Raw genomic sequence first — 19,407 nt, 5'->3', positions numbered from 1 at the left:
GACTGAGATAGTGAACAAGTATACGATAACATTTAAGTTCCTGTCATTGACAAGAATCATTTCATTTTAAACGCACAGTCTGTAACTTCTGCCTCTAGTGGCCTCAATCAAAACAATATCAAAACACGGGTGACGTCATGATATAGCGTGTTATCTTCACCACCATCACCGTAAACTCCTCCCGGTTTGGATTCCTTCAGTGTGAGTGGTTCAGGAAATCAAACAGACCTGGTGATTCTAACCGTTAAAGTCAGAGTTAGAGCGACGCTGTACGGAGGACAGAGACTCAGGGAAGAGCTAGAGCTGAGATCGATGCTAACCTTTGTTCTGATTGTTTCTCTGATAACTTATGAAGCAGATGTTCAGCAGGTTTTTACCAGCAGCTGAATGATCCACAGAGGTGTCCTCCTCTCCACAACAAACATTTCCTCAGCTTGTTTCTCTGATAACTTCAGATCCAGACGTCCGACGACTAAAATCCTTCATCTGGTTCAAATATAGAGCTGAAAACCACCAAGGTGGAAAAAGTGTATGTGGCTTAAAACTAAAAGTCAATGTTGAGCTTCTGTCAGACAAACACACTGACACATGATCATAGAGGATATGATGTCACTGACAGGCGACCAATGAGACGTTACCATGATTAAAATCACAGATTCCTCTGGTTTGAGAATTGATGGAAACATTTGAGATGATGTAAGAACACAACTCAACAACATATAGAACACAGGTCCAGTTGTTTTTAGACATTTAATATGGAAAGATTACAGGATATAACTTTGAAACATACATTTTTTATCATTAAATCTTTTTACCAAAATAGTTTTCTTTCAAAAATGGTGTGTCGGCCTTCTTGCAATACCTTTGTGGCCCACTAGTGGGCCTCAGCCCACAGGTTGGGAACCAGTGATATAAATGAATCAACACCTCCAACTCATACTAATGTTCACATTCCTCGAAACACAGCAGGAGGAGGGGTCGCAGAGATTCGTCACTCCAGCTCATTAATCAACCCTGAACCTAAACTCAGCTGAAAGCTTCATTCTGAGTCTGTCACACTCAAAAACCAGTTCCACCAGTCACTGTATATCGTCCCCCTGCCCCTCACTCTGAGTTCTTACGTGAGTTCTCAGGTTTTTATCTGAGTTGGCTCTTAGTACAGATGAAGATAAAGTCATTAGAGGCTGATTTCAGCATTCAGCCTCAGCTCTGCCTTTTATTCACTATGTGTTTGTAACGTGAGGCTTCGATATGAGGCGCTATGGGTCACTTTTAATACGGAGGTTACTGTAACTGTTTTTTAAGATGCACATGTAAATATTTAAATTTGTAAATATGTAAATAATAATTGTATAAAATAAATATGTCAATAATTAACTGTATAAACACTGTAAATATATTTTTACTAAATCAACTCAAATATACAACATGAATTAACATCTACACCTTACAGATTCACCTGGCTTCTTAACATGTAAATACCCACTCATTGTTTTAATCACACCCTCCATCTTGTTCTGACATAATGGAAACTGAACATTTAATAATATTTCCCCAAAAAGCTTGTTTATCTGATCATTTTATATCAACAGTGTCGGTCTATAAATATTTAATAGACGATTTATAATATAACTTTTCATTCATATACTGTACAAGTGTTAATTAATGTATAGCATTTGACAGCAATTATAATGTCTCCTATGAAAACTATTACTTATTTAATATTCTACATGTATTTTATATTATTACAGCTGTGTTCACTGATGGGTGTCCAACAAGAGGAGTTATGGTTGTTAACATAATAAACGCTTACAACTACATTTTAATAATAACAACACTTAATTTGTACCTTTCAAATAACAAATATCAAGTGCTTCACATGAGTCAAATATAAAACATCCAAACAAATCAAAGTGAAATTAAAAAGACATCACACAATAACTTTTTTATAAATATGTAAATAAGTGAGACAAAACTGAACTGACTCTGAGAGTCTGATCTCCTCTGACAGTAAAGGCCCCATCTCAATAATGTGTTAGAAACCAGTTATTAAATCTTTATACACCGTTTATGAAAGCTGAATAACATAGTACTTTGAATGGAACTGAATAGAGAAACCCTGAATTTAAACTTTAGCTGACATAATTTGTTTTACATTTATACATATGTTCATCCATTTTATTTTGAAGGTCTTGACCAGAAGTGCCTCTTGCTTCCAGTCTTGGTCTGAACCCAGGACAGCCCCTCCCCTCTGTGAACCTCTGACTGTGTCTCCACCATCCACTCCACAGCTCTGACAATGACGCTTGGTGTGAATCTGCTGTTTCTTATCTGTGTGACTGTGGAGGTCTGTCTCCCTCTGGATCACTGTCCGGCTCACTGCCACTGTGACTGGGACGTCCTCAGTGTATCCTGTGTCGGCGCTGAGGTCCTGCCTGTTTTCCACTGCAGCACACAGGAGGTGTAAGTACCCACATTCTCTCAGCTCAGGCTTTTTATCAGGACTGAAACCAGTCCAGACTGTCTCTGTCTGTTTCAGGTGGCTTACTGGGACCAAACTTTCCTCTGTTCCTCAGAACGCCTTCGCCAACTTGGCCAACGTTTCTCACATGTAAGATTTTCTTTTTTCCCATCACTAACTTTTCTTTCAAACCAAGAACAGAAAGAGTCACTAACCAGGAAAAATAAAGAGTATTAAAACTAACAAAGACAGCAGTCCCTCCGCCAAGGCTGCACAGTGCAACACAGAGTGAGACTCAATAGACTGCAGAGCAGTCGACTTGTGGGCCCACTGGTGGGCTGCAAAGGTATTGCAAGTGGGCCAACAAATCATTTGCAGAACACTACAATTTTGGAGAAAATAATGTAATAATGTCTTAATGTTTTAAAATGTTTTAAAAGCAAAGCAAACCAAAACTGCTGTAGAGAAACACTGTTACTGTACAAAGCCACAGAGCCTCCTACATACTGTATGATGACCCTTATCGCCTCAGAAACACCACTGGATCATCATTATCCAGACGGGCAAATTAGGGAAAAAAACTGACAAAAATAAATAAATGAAAAACTCTTTGGACAAATGAAAAAAAATGACCTGTTTCCACAGATTAAAACAAACTTCTAGAAAAATGAGCCTAGAGAAAAAATCAACTGTGAAAACTTCCGTACAAACCCTCTACAGTTATACTGTGCTATGATGGTCAGTGTTTCCTTTACATAAGACTGATCACTAGTTCAAATTCAATTTCTTAGTTTTTTTTGTTCAAAGTAACTCCTGTTTGAGTAGTAATATTTGTTTTCTGGATCCTCTTCCATCTTACGTCAATAGTTCTGCTAGATTCCTAATCCTGCCAATTATTATCTCCATTTTATAAACGTCATTAATTGTGTCCCTCCCTTTGCTTAATTGTGGTGCCTCTGTTTTCAGCCAATTTGGTGTTACATGTTAAAGTACTGCTACTCTTAATATTCTAAAAATATATTAATGGGTTAGTTGAGAAAGATGCTGCAGTATTCTGCCAAGTAATAATTTGGCATAATAATTTGGAAATAATCAATTTCAAAAAGAGTTTGCACTGAAAAATAGTGTCCATAACTTGACTTATTTCAGTCCAGTATTTCTGTAACACAGCACAGGAACATAAGATATGGGTGTTGTTGCCTTCTACCTTCCCACATTTGCTCCAGGAAAATGGTGTCACCTCCTTAGAGTGCTTTGTTTGGATGACAGGTGTTCTAAAGAATCGTGATTGAATTTTCCAAGAATATAATATACAACTAGTGGTTGTATTGTTACTTCAGACTCCTAGAGAAAGACATGGACCATCTGGTTGTGTTCATGCTGTATTTGTCTGTTTGTTCAGATACATCTCTGATGATGACACTTTAACACATCTGGAGAGACATTCTTTCTACAACCTGTCCAGAGTCACCCACATGTACGTCACCTTTCAACACCTGATTGTGATTAAAGTGAAGCCTCTAATACACATGCAGTCTCTGTCATGTTGCCTCTGCCCTACACTCGCACCAGTAATACTGGACTGGTCACATTTATAAAACTAAAACTTTTCTGCTATAAACCGTTTAACAAATATAGAATCATTTCACAGTAAATAACAGAGTATCTGTGTGTGTGTGTGTGTGTTTGTGTCCAAATAGACAACTGAATGGTATCAAAACACTGTCACACATTGACCATGAGGCGTTTAAGGACCTGCCTAATTTAAAGTACCTGTAAGTGAAATCTTCTCAGTGCATCATAGAAAACAATGTAATTGTTGTATAAATAGAATCCAGCAGAGGTTTTAACTGAGGTTTGTTTAAATCCAGTGGGATCACCAACACCGGTCTGACCTCCTTTCCTGGACTACAGTACATCCAGTCCAGCCAAGAGGATTTTATTTTGTATGTAGCATTTAAACAGAAATAACAAAAATGTGTTATGCCTGATAAATTGTACGACTAGTGTAAAATGTTTCACCTTCATTCGTCTTTAACAGGGAGATACTGGAGAACGCCTTCATACATGTCATCCCTGCTAACTCCTTCAGTGGAATATGTGAGAACGCTCTGAGCATGTGAGTAGGCCTCAGTTCAGTGCTTCAGATGTCACTAACTCACAGACACTGACATGACAACTTTATGGTGGTTTTAGGATCATTTTCTCTTACCAATACTTACCAATACTTACCAATACTTATCAATACTTATCAATACCAGTCACTTCCTTTCTTTCCCCCTCTCTTTTTGTTTATGTACAACTTCTGTCAAAAGTCCATGTCAATCCATCTTACATCAGTCCAGAGTTGTAATTAACTTGGCTGAGAGACAAGATAATTAAAATGACGTGTGTCTATGAGGAGCCATGATGTCCACGTCTCATCTGGACCGGTCCACACAGAGGCTGCTGCTGCTGGGAAGTGTCTTCATTTCGTGCAGACACATATGAACTTGTGTTCACATTATCTCCTCCCGGCTGCCGTTTATAAATATCACTGTCTTTTGGTGTTTATCAAAAATGAATAGCTGTATTTCACTTTGAATTCTGTGAGACACAGAGTACCAGAACAGACGTCCAGGTGTCTTTTGAACAAGACACAGACAGAGACCAACTGTAGGCTATAGATACGTTTGGGGTCGACTTCTGTGATTATACGATATATAGTAATAATCTGGGATTCTAGAAAATGTGTCTATATAGAGTCTATTAAATTTACTTTTTAAATTGTTCTTTCTGTGTCGGTCTCATATTCCATCTATTCATTATCACTGTCATGTGTATTGACACATCACCCATCTTTATACACAATCCAGAAGAATCCAACTCTTCAGTTTGTTGAATCATCTGCAAAACAGAGTTGATGTTTTTAAATGTGTTTCATTATTTAATCTCAGTAAAAATATTCACAGACAGAATATTATAAACCATAAAGACGTATGTCTGTGGTTTGAGTCCACGACTTCACAAATTTTCCTCTGTATGGAATAAATGAATGGAAGGTTCACTTGAACCCCCCCCCCCCCCCGTTCTCTTTTTGTTTTAGCATGCTGAATAGCAACGGCCTGAAAGAGATCCAGAGCTTTGCCTTCAACGGGAGCAGACTGGAGGAAGTGTATGTCATTTTGAATTATTGCAGTGAAACAACAATACTGTGGTTATGTACAACTTCTGTGCTTTTAGTCTCCTTTTAATGTGTTTGAGCTTTAACATCCTGGCTGGCTGAATGACTAAAATGTTTTGATGAAGTAATGTAGTAATGTGGAGTTTTGTATGTGTCAATATGATCGCATGACTTTGCCGTTCACCTGCTCTCTGTTCTTCAGGTATCTTCACAGGAACCTGGATTTGGAACAAATAGATGAAAATGCATTCCATGGTGTGATTCACGGCCCGACTCACCTGTGAGTGAAGGATATCTGCACATTATTATAAAAAATGAATTCATGCCCTTCTTGAGAAAAGAGAAGGAATGCTGCTTTGTATCAAACAGAATCTTTATTTTGTGCATGCAGCAGATACTGAGTCTGAGTCTGGCTCCAGGAACTGCTCCAGCTCTGTGTCCACGTGAAGTAACCTGAACTCTTTGTCTTTCCAGAGACATTTCAGAAACCAAACTTAGCTCTTTGCCCTCAAGAGGTCTGGAGGCCATTGAAAAGCTCCAAGCTAAAAACACTTGGGCCCTAAAAGCGCTGCCCCCCTTCAGGGCCTTCCTCCATTTACAGAGTGCTGAATTGACGTTCCCAAGCCACTGCTGTGGTCTAAAACTGTTGAACAGATGGAGAGGGTGAGTACGACAATAGAGATTGTTTCCCACTGTGGTTTCTTCTCCTTGTGTATTTGTCCTTCACATACCAAACCGCCCTCAGACCTGCAGTGTGTGCTGGTGGACTCAAGATGGACAGGTCTGGACTGATGAAATAAAATAGAAAGTTTGGTGTGTTGTTGTTGATGGCCTTTAGTCGCCCTAATGTTTCAGTACCGAGTCTTCATCAGGTGAAACTCGATGAGGCTCCCCCTACTGTCCACTCACTGTCACTGCAATAAATTACAGGTCTGGCCAAACGTCAGTTCCACCTGGTTTTAATACGACACACAGGATGTGTTTGTTGCTAATGTTTTTCAGTTTTTCAGACTATACTAAAGAATAACTAATTACACTAATAACAAACATAATGGTTTTTAAATTGTCTGTTTATTTATATATTTGGTTCATCTTGTATTTGTTCTTTTATGCTCTCTATAAACTCTGTATCTACATATTCTCTGATGTATACAGAATTATTACTTCAGATTTCACTTAATCTTTTGAGGAGCTCATTGACCTCACCTTCACATGTTAGATTTATATGTACTGTATATGGTGCAGGTGGTGTATGGTTTTTATCTGACTGACATGTTGTCAGTCTACAAAATGACTACAACCGATCAGAGGTGGACGAAGTCCACGACTCCATTACTTGAGTCAGAGTATAGATCCTCCTGGTCAGATATGACTCCAATACAAGTGAAATGTAGTTCACTCAGATTTTTACTTGAGTTAAAGCACTGGAGTACTTCATAGAAATGTAATGGAGTCAAAAGTACGATATACTGTAAGTAAAGAGTAAAAGTCATAAGTTTCCGAAAAACAAAACTCAAGTACAGATACTCAAAAAATATACTTAAGTACAGTACTCAAGTAAAAGTACTTTGTTACTGTCCATCCCTGCAACAAGTTGACCATTTCTACATTTGAGTGCATCTAAGAAGATGTTGTGGTTCATTCTCTGATTAATGATCTTTATCATCTGTGTTCAGACACGCTGAGGCAGTTGTCTGCAACCTGACCCGGACTGCTGTGGGGCAGCTGCAGGGATCTTCTGCAGGTCTCTCTCCGAGGTATCGGGGATACAAAATCTACCAACGTCTGAATGGCAGCTTTGGTCTCACAACTGCCGGCTCCACGAATCACAATCATTACTACAACACCCCCATCTGTCCAACTGAGCAGTCTGAAACTGAGGATCTGTATTATGTGGAGTTAACCACAGAGCATCTCGGTGAAGGGTTTGACTTTGCACTGTGTAATGATCTTCACACAGATAATCATGTACCATGGTGCAGCCCCGTGCCTGATGCTCTGAACCCCTGTGAGGATGTGATGAGTCAGGGCTTCCTCAGGGTGTTGGTGTGGGGGGTTAGCCTGTTAGCCATCTCAGCTAACCTCCTGGTGATGTTCATCTTGCTGACAAGCCGGCAGAAGTTGTCCGTTACCCGTTTCCTCATGGGCCACCTGGCGTTTGCAGACTTCTGTACGGGGATGTACTTACTGATCATTGCATCTGTTGACCTCTACACACACTCCCATTATTACCACTATGCTATTGCCTGGCAAACAGGAAGTGGCTGCAATCTGGCAGGGACATTATCAGTGTTTGCCAGCGAGCTGTCTGTGTACACTTTGACTTTGATCAGCCTTCAGCGCTGGCACGCCATCTTCTACGCCATGAGGCCAGACAGAAACATGAGGTTACGTCACGCGGCTGTGCTGATGCTCGTCGGCTGGCTGCTCTGTGCGGTCCTTGCACTGCTGCCGCTGTTTGGTGTGAGCAGCTACCAGAGAGTGAGCATCTGCTTACCCATGGACACTGAGACTACTGCTGCTCAGGCCTATGTGGTCTCCATTCTGATGATTAACATCATGGCTTTTATGGTGGTGTGCTTATGTTACCTCCACATCTACTGCATGGTGCACAATCCGCAGCACCAGTCCAGCAGGTGTGATACCAGCATGGCCAAACGTATGGCAGTCCTCATTTTCACCAGCTTCCTGTGTCTGGCTCCCATTTGCTTCTATGGCTTGTTTGCAGCTTTCCACCAACCACTGATGACTCTCACGGATTCAAAGGTGCGACTTGCTCTTTGGTTATAATCCAGATTTTTTTTTCTGTGTATAAAATAAAGGCTGATTTATGTTTTCCTCCACAGGTGCTGCTGGTGCTTTTCTATCCTCTCAACTCTTGTGCACACCCATTTTTTTATGTTATCCTGACAAAAGCATTTCACAGAGACATCCTGATGTTGCTGAGCCGGATGGGACTTTGTCAGTGGCAAGCACACCTCTACTGAAGCCAGCCTGTCAGTACTAATCCCCACATATACAGAAAGACAGTATGCGCCCCGCAGTCCAGCACCCTCATCCCAAAACATCGAAATATGGGAATCACCTAGCTACAAGATGTCCTGAAATTGCTTTTGAAATCAATTAATCTTTCGTGTAGTAGTAGTAGTAGTAGTAGTAGTAGTAGAAGTAGTAGACGTGAAGAGCAACAATTGTCCTCATATATAAATGTACTCGCAAACACAACAACAAACAACTAACTTAGTTAGTAAAACTGTAACTTAGGCTACAACTAGAAACTAACTAACATTAGGTAGCTCAACTGTAACTAAGTTAGAAACTAATTAAGCTTCACTCAGTTTCTGGACTGTTTCATGTCATCAATATCATTTGTAAATTTGTATATTTATATGCACTAGTCTTTATTATTATGTTATGTTAGTTAAGTCTTATGCTAGTTTTGAACATAACCTGGTTCTTAATATCTCTGTATAGCTCTTAACATTATCTAGGTTTCCGATAATCTCTGCAGATGTGTCTTTCTTTCTTTAACATTAGTCTCTGTCATTTCTATACTGATGTTCAGGTGTTATAATGTGATGTGTAGATGCAGTAATGACTACTGAATACTCGTGTAATAATGTAGTAATGACTACTGAGTGTCCATGGTAAATGGTAAATGGACTTGCACTTATATAGCGCTTTTCTAGTCTTACTGACCACTCAAAGCGCTTTACAATACTTGCCACAAGCACCCATTCATTCCCCCACACATTCATACATCACAATCATACACTGATGGAACAGCCATCAGGGGCAAAGTGGGGGTTCAGTATCTTGCCCAAGGACACTTAGACATACAGGCCTGCATCAGTGGGAAGCATTAAGTCACTGCTGACCTTGACCAGAGCAGTCTCAGTGCTCTGCAGAGCCAAAACCTGAAAGTCTGAAAAAATTCTAAAATTAAACACAGAAAGAAAAAACTGAAAGAAAGATCCAGAGACGCCTTCTTTAAGAGGGGTAAATAGTGGCATGTTCACAATTGGAGAGAAAAATACCAGTCGACAGAGAGCAGTTAACAATCTTTCCCTCTTTGTACATGTACAAAGAGGGAATTTCTCTCTAAGAGGCCTGGCTCTGGAAGATGTCCACTTGATTTGTCTAATTCAGACCAGACGTAAGCCTTATTATCAGCTTCAGTTAAACTTGAGAATGCAGTTTTACCAGAGAACTGTAGATTGTTTTGTCCCTCATCTCTCATGTTGCGTTGACACATGCAGATAGTCGTAGGCAATCTCTGGCGTCTTGTGTAGCTGTAGCTCTGTGCGTTGCACTGAGCACTTCATTTAAATGCTCCACTCCAACTGGACAGTACTACACAGAAGGAATGGTTCAATTCCTGTTACACAATTTGTTTTTGGTTTCCTTTTTACTTTGTAAAATCTGATCAGCGTCTTATATCTGTTACAATGAAGAAGGGATGGGAGTGGATCCCTGCTTCACGTCCTGGATTGTGGATTACCTGACCAGACGACCACAGTACGTCAGGCTGGCTAACTGTGATGAGCAGCACTGGGGCTCCACAGGGGACTGTTCTGGCTCCGTTCCTGTTCACCCTGTATACGGCCGACTTTAAATACAACTCTGAGTCCTGCCACATCCAGAAATACTCGGATGACACAGCTATTGTGGCGCGTTTCAGTAACGGGCAAGAAGAGGAGTACAGGGATCTGACGATGGCCTTTAGTGAATGGAGCGACAGGGACTGCCTCCTTCTGAACACCTCCAAGACCAAGGAGATGGTCATGGACTTTCAGAGGTCTAGGCCCCTTCAGCCAGTCAACATTCAAGGGAAGGACATCGAGGTGGTGCACACTTATAAATACCTAGGTGTGCACCTGGACAGTAAACTGGACTGGTCCCTGAACACAGATGCCATCTACCTGAAGGGGCAGAGCTGGTTCTTTTTCCTCAGGAGACTCCGGTCCTTTGACTTTTGCAGTGAAATGCTGCACATGTTTTATCAGTCAGTGGTGGCCAGTGTACTCTTTTATGCTGCAGTCTGCTGGGGCAGCAGCATGTCAGACATGAACACAAAGAGACTGTACAAGCTGGTCAAAAAGGCCGGGTCTGTGCTTGGCAGGAGTCTGACACTCACCTCTGCTTATAATCAGTAAACAGTAAATATATTGTGTATGGCAATATCTTATATTGTTAATAATATATCAGTAATGTTATACATATAAATACAATAAACAAGTTACATACCACATTGGATTATTATTTTTGTGTAGCATACAAAGAGATAGTAAATGAAACAACTTCATTGTTTATGCTGTAAATGTAAGGAAAAGACATGTATCATTTTAAAGATTTTACTCAAAAAAGTCAGAACAGATTGTGCATATAAATAAGAATGCAAAATAATGAAATACAAATTTAAATATTTACAAAAGTAATGTATAAAAATGGCCTCTGTGATATGAGGTGAAATCAGAGCAAGCAATGCTCTCATATGTGTGACTGATAGTAAAAGAAAAAGGTCAGTGTAGCTCGGTAGGTGCTACAGTTTTTTCATAGACATGCCGCTGAAAATTCAAGTAAAAGATTCAAAAGAACCGTTAGCTGTACAACTAACTATGTTGATGTTTCTAGCTTTGCCTAATATACAACCTTACTGCAGGTGGCTACTAGCTAGCCAGCGATAAGTTATTGCATCTAACTGTATTTCCAAAAAAGATTACCAAACATACTAGCTTGACAGCACTGAGTACGAGTAACAGTCATGTTGGTTGTTTACATTCACTATGGAAATCTTATGTGTTGTCTTACTTTGAATTAGCCATTCCCTGTTTGGATATCAAAATCACACCGCTCTGCTCTGCTCCGCTCTCTCGCGCACTCTCTCGCGCGCTCTCTCTCTCTCTCTCTCTCTCTCTCTCTCTCGTCCTCTTGAGCAGTGGGCTAGGGAGTTTTTCGGTTGGATACTTTCACATCTAGCTAACTCAGACTAACATCTCCCAGATTACCTCCTCCAGCTTTAACATGATTGACTCAGCTGTTGTAGCTGAAAGCTTTCATTCATTTGAGGCTCTTCACTTGATGAATGCTGCATTCAGGTGTTTGGCAGTTTAGTGACTTGGGAAGTGTTCACACACATTTGAATATGCATTCAGAGCAATTTAAATGCCACGACTGAAGAGTGTGAGTGCTGCTGATAAATGTTTTCACTCTTCAAGTGCGCATTTACAAAAAAAACAAACAACAAAAACAAACAAAGTGCAGCCACAGTCTTTCCCTCGCAGGCAATAATCAAGCAATAAGACATGAGAGGGAGCGATGATGTACTGAATATCAGCACGGCTGTGATTCGGTCATAACGGCCTCATCATTAAATTCAACTGTTATTTCCTGAATATATTCATATTTGCAAAGTTTGTTACAGTCTAAGATAGATAACGACCGTTAATGTTACGATGATTAACGGTTAATAGAACACCTGTAAAGCTGAGTCATAGGTAAAAGTCCCAGTGCTGTTATGCTCTATATATCAGCACTCATGGAATGCCTCTCGTCCAAGCAAATTACTTGGTCGGAACTAGCTGTTGCATATTCTTTCAGTCTTTTGTTTTACTAATTTTTCTTTTCATTTTATTGAGATGATTTAAATACATCTCTTATGTATCTACATACACCCCAACTTTAGGGGTGTCTGAAATCGTATTAGTTATCCAGTGCCATACATTTTTTAAAAGACATCACATACAGTCCCAGACAGAGACACTATGATAGCCCTGCTCATCTTGGCCTGACTTAGGGTGCAGTCTAATATTACGACTATAAAACAGTCATTTTTGAGAATAAAATCATATTTCAAGAAAAAAAAATCACAATATTGCAAGAATAAAGTTGTGATTTTACAAGAAAAAAGTCATAATATTACAAGAATAAAGTCCTAATTTTACAAGAAAAGTCATAATATAATGTCAATAAAGTTGTACGATTGTAAAGGTTCCGTGTTTTCGAGGGGAAATTTTACATTTTTAATTTTCGTAATATTATGATTCTATCCTCGAAATTACAGATGTCTTTTTCCCTCAATGTAACCCTAATACTCCATCATACCAGTCAGACCTGATGTCACCAGGCAGAATTTATTTAATACATTTTTATTTATTTACTTATGTGGTGTCAGAAAAAGCAAGCAGGGCAGGAAATAGAGTGGGTGGCATTGTTAACATAAACTGAAGCTAACATAGCTAGTGGGCTAACAACAGTAGTCTACAAAGGTGGAAATCATAATTTCTTATCAAACATGTTACTGTCATTAATCTCATGAATTGACTTCAGTCAGGCAGTATCCAACCTTCTCTGCTGCTTATATTTTCATGTTCTTGAATAAGAAGTCAATCCCACCCCCCTCTCAGACTAGCTGGGCATTGGAGATTTTGTGTCCATGTCAGATTGAATTTGGCGTGAAGTGAAAGAAGCAGAGCCAGGAATCTGTGATCCTGCTGTAATACCTGGTTTTTAAGACTCTGTGTCAGTGTGACTGAAGGTTAGTTAGGCTGAAGGTCTTGGAACTGGATTTTGGCACAGGGGCAAAATCTAGTTCCAAGACCTTCAGTACTAGGCTGATATTTGGATATTCATAAATCAGTTTGTGTCACATAGAAAAGTTGCACATATTGCACAGAAAGAGTTGAGAAGATATGGGGGCCCAGCAGATGATATTTTGTCCCTGGGTGCATGATGACTTAAACACTCTGTTCCTCCCTTCCAGTGGCCTTGTGTGAAGTAGCACATTCCAAAGAGTCCTGATATAAAATAAAACAGATTAATTCAAGTGACAAAACTGTAAAAATAAATGCCCACATCCTCCACCGGTTCCAAACCAAGTAGCATTTATTACACTGCACCTCACTGTAAAACTGAGTCATTATTCTACAGCATGTCTCTAAAGCCAACACTGTCTCGCACCATGCTGCTGTAGACTGATTTGTACACCTTTAAAACATCCACAGCTGAGGGGCGGAGCGTGGGGTCCTCCTTCTTACACTGGTCATGGATCTGAAAAAGATGGAAGTGGGCTAAATCTCCTCCAGGTACCCTCCCCATCAGGAACCACGTCACATCTGGGATCTTCCAGATATCTGTCTTCTCATCATACTCAGGCATGAGATCGTCTGAAAATGGCTTCCCACTGTCACTGAATGGCCACAGCTGCTCCGGGGCCACAAAGTCCCCAGTGAGCTCTCGGTGGCCACACTTCACCAACAAGCCTCTGGATGCGTCCACCTCAGGCAGCGCATCCAGATCGTTCACCACCAGGTGAAAGTCATTAGTCAGCAGGAACTGGGAGAGTGTTTTCTCCAGGCTGTTGGAATCACACATGACCCGCCGCCCAGCTGGGCTGTTATGGAGGTAATGGAGGATGGAGACGTAGTCCATCGCCAGCCTCAGCCGTGTCTGCCACGTGTTATGTTGCTGGTGCTGCTCTTGTGCAAGGACAACATCCAAGTTAAGCAGTGAGCCGTGCGGGTGGTGCTCTGTGACCAGGGTGTGCTCTTCAAGGCAAAACCCCACCAACTGCACCACGTGGGGCCCCTGCAGGGCCTGTACCATGGACAATCCATGGAGGAAATCCTCCAGGTAATCCAGAGAGGACAGTTTGGACAGAGCCACCTTCTGAGTTCTCCACTCAGCCAGGTACACCTGAGCAAAGAAGAGTGGATGCTGAGGTTAGTAAGTCTAGAGTTACAGCTGCACACAACATATGGACCACGACCAACAACAGTGGGCTTCATGCAACAACACGTTTGTATTCTTATCTTAAACTGGACACAACTGCTCTAAATGGCTCATTTCAACCTGATGAATGTCCCCTGTACTTCGGTAGGAAAGTGCATTCACGAGATTAGCATCATCATTGCTCCCCAGTTCTAAGCACTAGGGAGATCTAGTTAGTTTAAAGCATACCCTTGGCTTTATTACGACAGAGTAGTGGGGCCACGTTGAGGAAGAAAAAGAAAATCTGAAATTTAGAGAATGAAGTCATAATATTACCAGAATAAAGTTGCAATTTTGAGAAAAAAAATCATAATATTTAAAGAAAAAAAAGTCATATTACAAGATAAAATTACAACTTTATAAGAAAAGAGTAATAATATTATGAAAATAAAGTCATAATATAATGACATCGACATCATCATCATCATCATCATCATCATCATCATCATCATCATCATCATCATCAGGACATTGAAAAGATTGTGGATAAACTGAGTTTATTCTATTGTTAGACAGACAAACAGCAGCTGCCAGAAGCAGCTGAGGCTTTTCCTTCTTTTCCTCAATGTGACTGGAATACTTTGTTTTACTTTATACTGTCAAAGTTATGGAAGTAAACAGTAAACAGACCACAAAACAAACAAAAAAGTAAACTGGCAGCCGTGATGCACATCACACTGATGCACTGAATATTCATTTTACATTAAGTTTTATTAAAGTTCTCTTAAATCACTGGTTCATAGCACTTATGCCTTTATTTGATTGAGTGGTTTCTGCATGAAAATACAAACAGGCAGTGAGTGTACAGTACTCAGACGAGCTCATTGTAGAACAGCTGTTTATACAGGACTTTCTGAAGATAAAAACTTTAAAGGAAACAAGATAGATTGAAACATCTTCTACAGGTATTGTCACATTTAAATAAAGACACAAATCTGTAACAATAAAATAATAAACACCGTGTAGTGCACACACCCAAGATCAACCACTTTGTACAGGTGGTCGATTTTGCAGCATTAAAATAAGAATTTGCTTCTTCCATGCAGGGAAAGCATTGTTACAGTAGTGATGTAGTGTAGCACTATAGTACAAAGGTATATCAGATGTCCACCTTTCACCTAAAGAGGTCAGTGCATCAATACTTCTGTCTTCCATACAAGATCTAGATGACGTCCACTATCCAGACTTGCAGACTGGGACCGTGTTGGTTTCAGGTATGTGTACTGTGACGTTAATTATTAAGTTATTAAAGCTGAAATGCACCCAGATTCTTGCCTTCTTTGAAGATGAACTTCAAAATAACTGTAGTGTTTATACCATCAGGGTGCTGCACACAGCATATTAATGATGTAGTAAAATCAATTTCATGTCTATGAATCATTCAGAATCACAGAAGTTAAAAATTAGGAATTTTATGTGAATTGTTTGTTTTTCCCCCCATCCCTCATTCCTAGCAGAATATTATTTGTAGTCCTTAGCAGTAAATTTGATTGGGCTGGTAGATCCAGCATGAACACAGGATGGGGAGGAGACATCGCCTGAGGTTTCCTGTACCTGTGTCAGGTTTCTTTTTTTCAATCACAGATAAAAAACGAATGCAACATAAAGTGAAAAAGACCGTCTACCTTCTTAATGGCTCCCTGGCCGATCAGCTTCAGCTTGCGTACTTCTGCATTGATCTGTGAACACTGGAGCCAGGGGGTGCAGTTCTTCATGGTGGCCATTTTAAAATGTTGAGGCCGACAGCCTATATGAGAGGACACCAGCTGCACATCACTCTGATACAGAGAGGCTAGATATAAGTAGATTAAAACATTGCTGAAGAGCAAGGCAGCAAGGCCCACCACCACCGTAGGAACACCACTACTGCTCCTGCTCCGACCCATGGTTCTCTGTATCTGAAATGGAAAGCAAAAGTGTGAGAGCATCAGTATACTAGGTCCAGAATACTGAGGAGTGACTTTAACTGAGTACCTGGAGTAACTATCTGTCAAACTGGCCCTTCTCTGTAATGCTTGGAGATCCCTCCCCCTCTTGTGCTCCTATATTTTGTGGAGTCCCCCAAGGGTCTATTTTTGGTTCCCTTTTATTTACTATATACACGCTACCTTGGAGGCAAGTCTTGTGTAGCCATGAAATTGCTTTGCATTGCTACATGAATGACCCCCAACTATATGTCCCGATAAAGGTATTATACTGTATAATGTTTTTAAGTTTAACTTCCTCTGTTTGTTACATACAATCACTAATAACACATAGTCATATTCAGTGGAAATGTGCAATAAGATTATGAGTGAGGCTTGTTTTATGTTAAACAGTGGTGGAAATTAACTTACATTAACTCGAGTACTTATTTACAGTTCTACGGTACTTGTAGTGTATCTGAATATTTCCATTTATGCTATTTTACTGTTAACTTCTACTCCATTACATGAATTTGACAGGTTTGGTTACTAGTTACTTTTAAGATGACATTAAATCAGTGATTTTCAATTAGTACTTTTTCTAATACTTTAATGGTATAATATGTAACTTTTCCACATTAAAAAGTCTAAAACTGACTAGATCTATGTTATATATTTTTTGACTTGTGTACCCAAATTTTCAAACCTAAAGTAAGCTGTGATTTTAATCAAGGTAACATTCCGTTTCACTTGCATATTAATGGCATCATATCCTCTCTGCACATGTATCAGCATTGTGGTTGTCTACCAGAAGCATCAAAGCCACATTAAGCCACACTTTTTTAAAGATAAACTTTTTACATCTTGGTCGTTTTTAACTATGCATTTTAACCAGGTGAAGGATTTTAATCATCAGACGTCTAGACTTAATTTATCAGAGTAAACGTCCTCCTGTGCTCAATGAACAGCATTGGAGAAACAGATTTTTTTTTTATGTGAAACTGCTTTATTTTGTTTTTATACTAGTTTTAATCACTTGGTCTGTTTGTTTTTTTTTTTTTGTAGAGGACGAGACCTCAGTGGAAAATTTGGCTCCTGCTAAAAAACACCTGAATATCTCGATCACAAGACGTTCAGAGATATAACTGAAAAACCAGTAGTAACTAAACTAGTAGTAATCTAGTAGTTAGCCAGCCCAGCTCTCTTGGAGGCCCTCTGGTGGCCATAGGGGCTTATGGCTTATCAGTGGTCACTCTAAACGTTCATACTCTATGGACTTCAGATTGTGTATCAGCAGTGACGAACCCGACAAAGAGGCTAATATTCTTTTTAAACAGTACTTTGCTCTAGAAGTCATATAAGTGTCGTGGAGCTGTCGCTGTAGCGGCAGGTAGTTGTGAGCAGGCAGAGCTTAGTATAGCACAGTAATCTAACGTTCAGTCAGTATAGAGAGGCTAAAACAGTGAAAACAACAACTGAACATCAGACACAGACAGTTACTAACATACCTGCCGCAGCGCAGGTTCACATGGTGTAATAATCCAGCCCGACAAGCAGCGGACGGGTTCACTGCTAGCATGAGTACAACACACAGACTGGAATTCCACCAGCATCCATGTAGGAAAAAACTTCCGGTCAGATTTACAGAATAAAAGCCTCATATCTTTAATGGGAATAAGCACTGTTATTTCTTATTCCACATTTGTCAGAGCATATAGCCCAGTTCCAGACTGTGAGTGCGTGCGTGCTCGTGTCGGTGTGCGCGTGCGTGCGCACACGTTTGTAGAGTTGATGCTTTTATTGTGAAAAGATGGAAGTATGGTTGATACTGGTTCGTATCAACGACACAGGTTATTATCACCTCAGTACAAGCGACTGAAAGACGTCCAGCTGCAGCGAACAGGTACCGTGTTATCTCTTAAATATTTCCCCCTTTATCTTTTTAGTTTATCATGAGCTACAGTTCAGACATCTTCACTGAAACTGATCTCAGCTAAGATTCGATGCCATGTTTAACCTGTCAAAACACACCAACGCAACCAAGATAGCTAACGTTAGCTCATGTAACATACTGACATGACAAACAACATTACAGTTAGGGAGCTAACTGACTGACAGCTTACCTGTGGCTGCTTTGGTTCCCTGACAGTTAGCTTGTTTTGAGCGGTCTGGCGTGTTTATATGTTAGCTAATAGCTAATGGCTAAGCGCCAATTAAAATTGGCTATATTCTTTTGTCGCTTCCTGTTTAGTTCAGTCGTGACATATGTTTATCCTCAACAGAGTCTGTTATGAAAAACAAAGAACCGCCGTTAATTGTGAACATATTCAAAGTGCTACAATAAAACAGGTTTTGTGTTTAGGTATACTTTCATTTTCACCGTAGCCTGTGTAGATTCGTATCCCATCTGTGCTGTTATCTTACTTGGATAATAAAAGTAACAGCCGTGTTATGATGATGCTGGGATGGTAAGGTGGTTATAAATGGGGTCTGAGGCGGCTGTGTAAACGTGAACATGTTCAGTGTTAAACCCTGGTGGAATACGTGCTGTGGTCCATGAGTGGGATGAGCCCTGTTTCCATAGTTTCATGTATCTGCTCAGAGGGTTGTGATGTCAGAGCAGCACTGCCCCTCCACACTCCTCCTCCTCTCCCTGTTATTTCCACCTTACTCAGTCAACAGCGATGAGTCACCGAGCCAGCTCCTCATCTCACTGATTCTCTCTTTGCCATCTATCAGCATCCTCTGGGTTTCAAGGTAAATGTGAGTTTCAGCAGCTTCACACTTGTCATGAGAAAGGCTGGAGCTGCATGGCGGGTAGTAAACTGTTTATACCGTGGTTGCTGTTAGGTTAGTACCTCTGGGTGTGTTAGACCATTACACAACAATGAGCATGGCTGATTTATATCTCATATATCAATATTGAGATTTTTCTATGTGATGAAGTGCATTGAGTTATTAGCTATTACATTTTTCTGGATTAGACAAAGCAGAAGTTCCCCTGTGGTTGTTCATTTTATTTCTCAGAAACATCAGAATATTGACAGAGGATTTGACTATGTTTACTAATGACAGTAGGCAGGGAACCATTAATACTAGAGTCATTTACA

General features: G+C 40.2%; 3 protein-coding genes across 8 annotated transcripts in view; 2 read left to right on the top strand and 1 right to left on the bottom strand.

Annotated features, from left to right (window-relative positions):
* Nucleotides 1–2,299: 2,299 nt before the first annotated feature.
* LOC111221097 (thyrotropin receptor-like) lies at nt 2,300–8,611 on the top strand. Its single transcript, XM_022744427.1, has 11 exons — nt 2,300–2,463; nt 2,540–2,611; nt 3,864–3,938; nt 4,162–4,236; nt 4,333–4,407; nt 4,503–4,580; nt 5,547–5,615; nt 5,827–5,904; nt 6,099–6,287; nt 7,301–8,390; nt 8,471–8,611. Exons 1-11 carry the CDS (start codon nt 2,300–2,302, stop codon nt 8,609–8,611), a joined length of 2,106 nt encoding a protein of 701 aa, XP_022600148.1.
* A 4,151-nt stretch (nt 8,612–12,762) lies between these two features.
* pomk (protein-O-mannose kinase) lies at nt 12,763–17,964 on the bottom strand. Of its 2 annotated transcripts, XM_022744574.1 has the most exons (4): nt 17,806–17,964; nt 16,238–16,291; nt 16,019–16,159; nt 12,763–14,318 (listed from the first exon to the last, which is right to left on the bottom strand). In XM_022744574.1, the coding sequence occupies exons 1-4, from the start codon at nt 17,956–17,958 to the stop codon at nt 13,548–13,550; spliced, it is 1,119 nt and encodes a 372-aa protein (XP_022600295.1). In that variant the 5' UTR covers nt 17,959–17,964; the 3' UTR covers nt 12,763–13,547. The 2 variants fall into 2 exon arrangements, with proteins under 2 accessions (XP_022600295.1, XP_022600294.1); XM_022744573.1 differs by having other exon boundaries at nt 16,019–16,291.
* Nucleotides 17,965–18,114: 150 nt separating this feature from the next.
* pam (peptidylglycine alpha-amidating monooxygenase) overlaps nt 18,115–19,407 on the top strand; it is a 37,480-nt gene continuing 36,187 nt past the window's right edge. For all 5 annotated transcript variants that reach the window (XM_022744452.1, XM_022744451.1, XM_022744450.1 and 2 more), the window contains exon 1: nt 18,115–18,200. The gene's annotated coding sequence lies outside the window, so the exon portion shown is untranslated. The remainder of the gene's footprint in view (nt 18,201–19,407) is intronic.

This window comes from Seriola dumerili, unplaced genomic scaffold (genome assembly GCF_002260705.1).
Source record: "Seriola dumerili isolate Sdu_G_001 unplaced genomic scaffold, Sdu_1.0 BDQW01000081.1, whole genome shotgun sequence".
Taxonomy (NCBI): Eukaryota; Metazoa; Chordata; class Actinopteri; order Carangiformes; family Carangidae; genus Seriola; species Seriola dumerili.
Note: the sequence above shows the minus strand (reverse complement) of the source record. Positions and strands in the feature narration are given on the sequence as shown.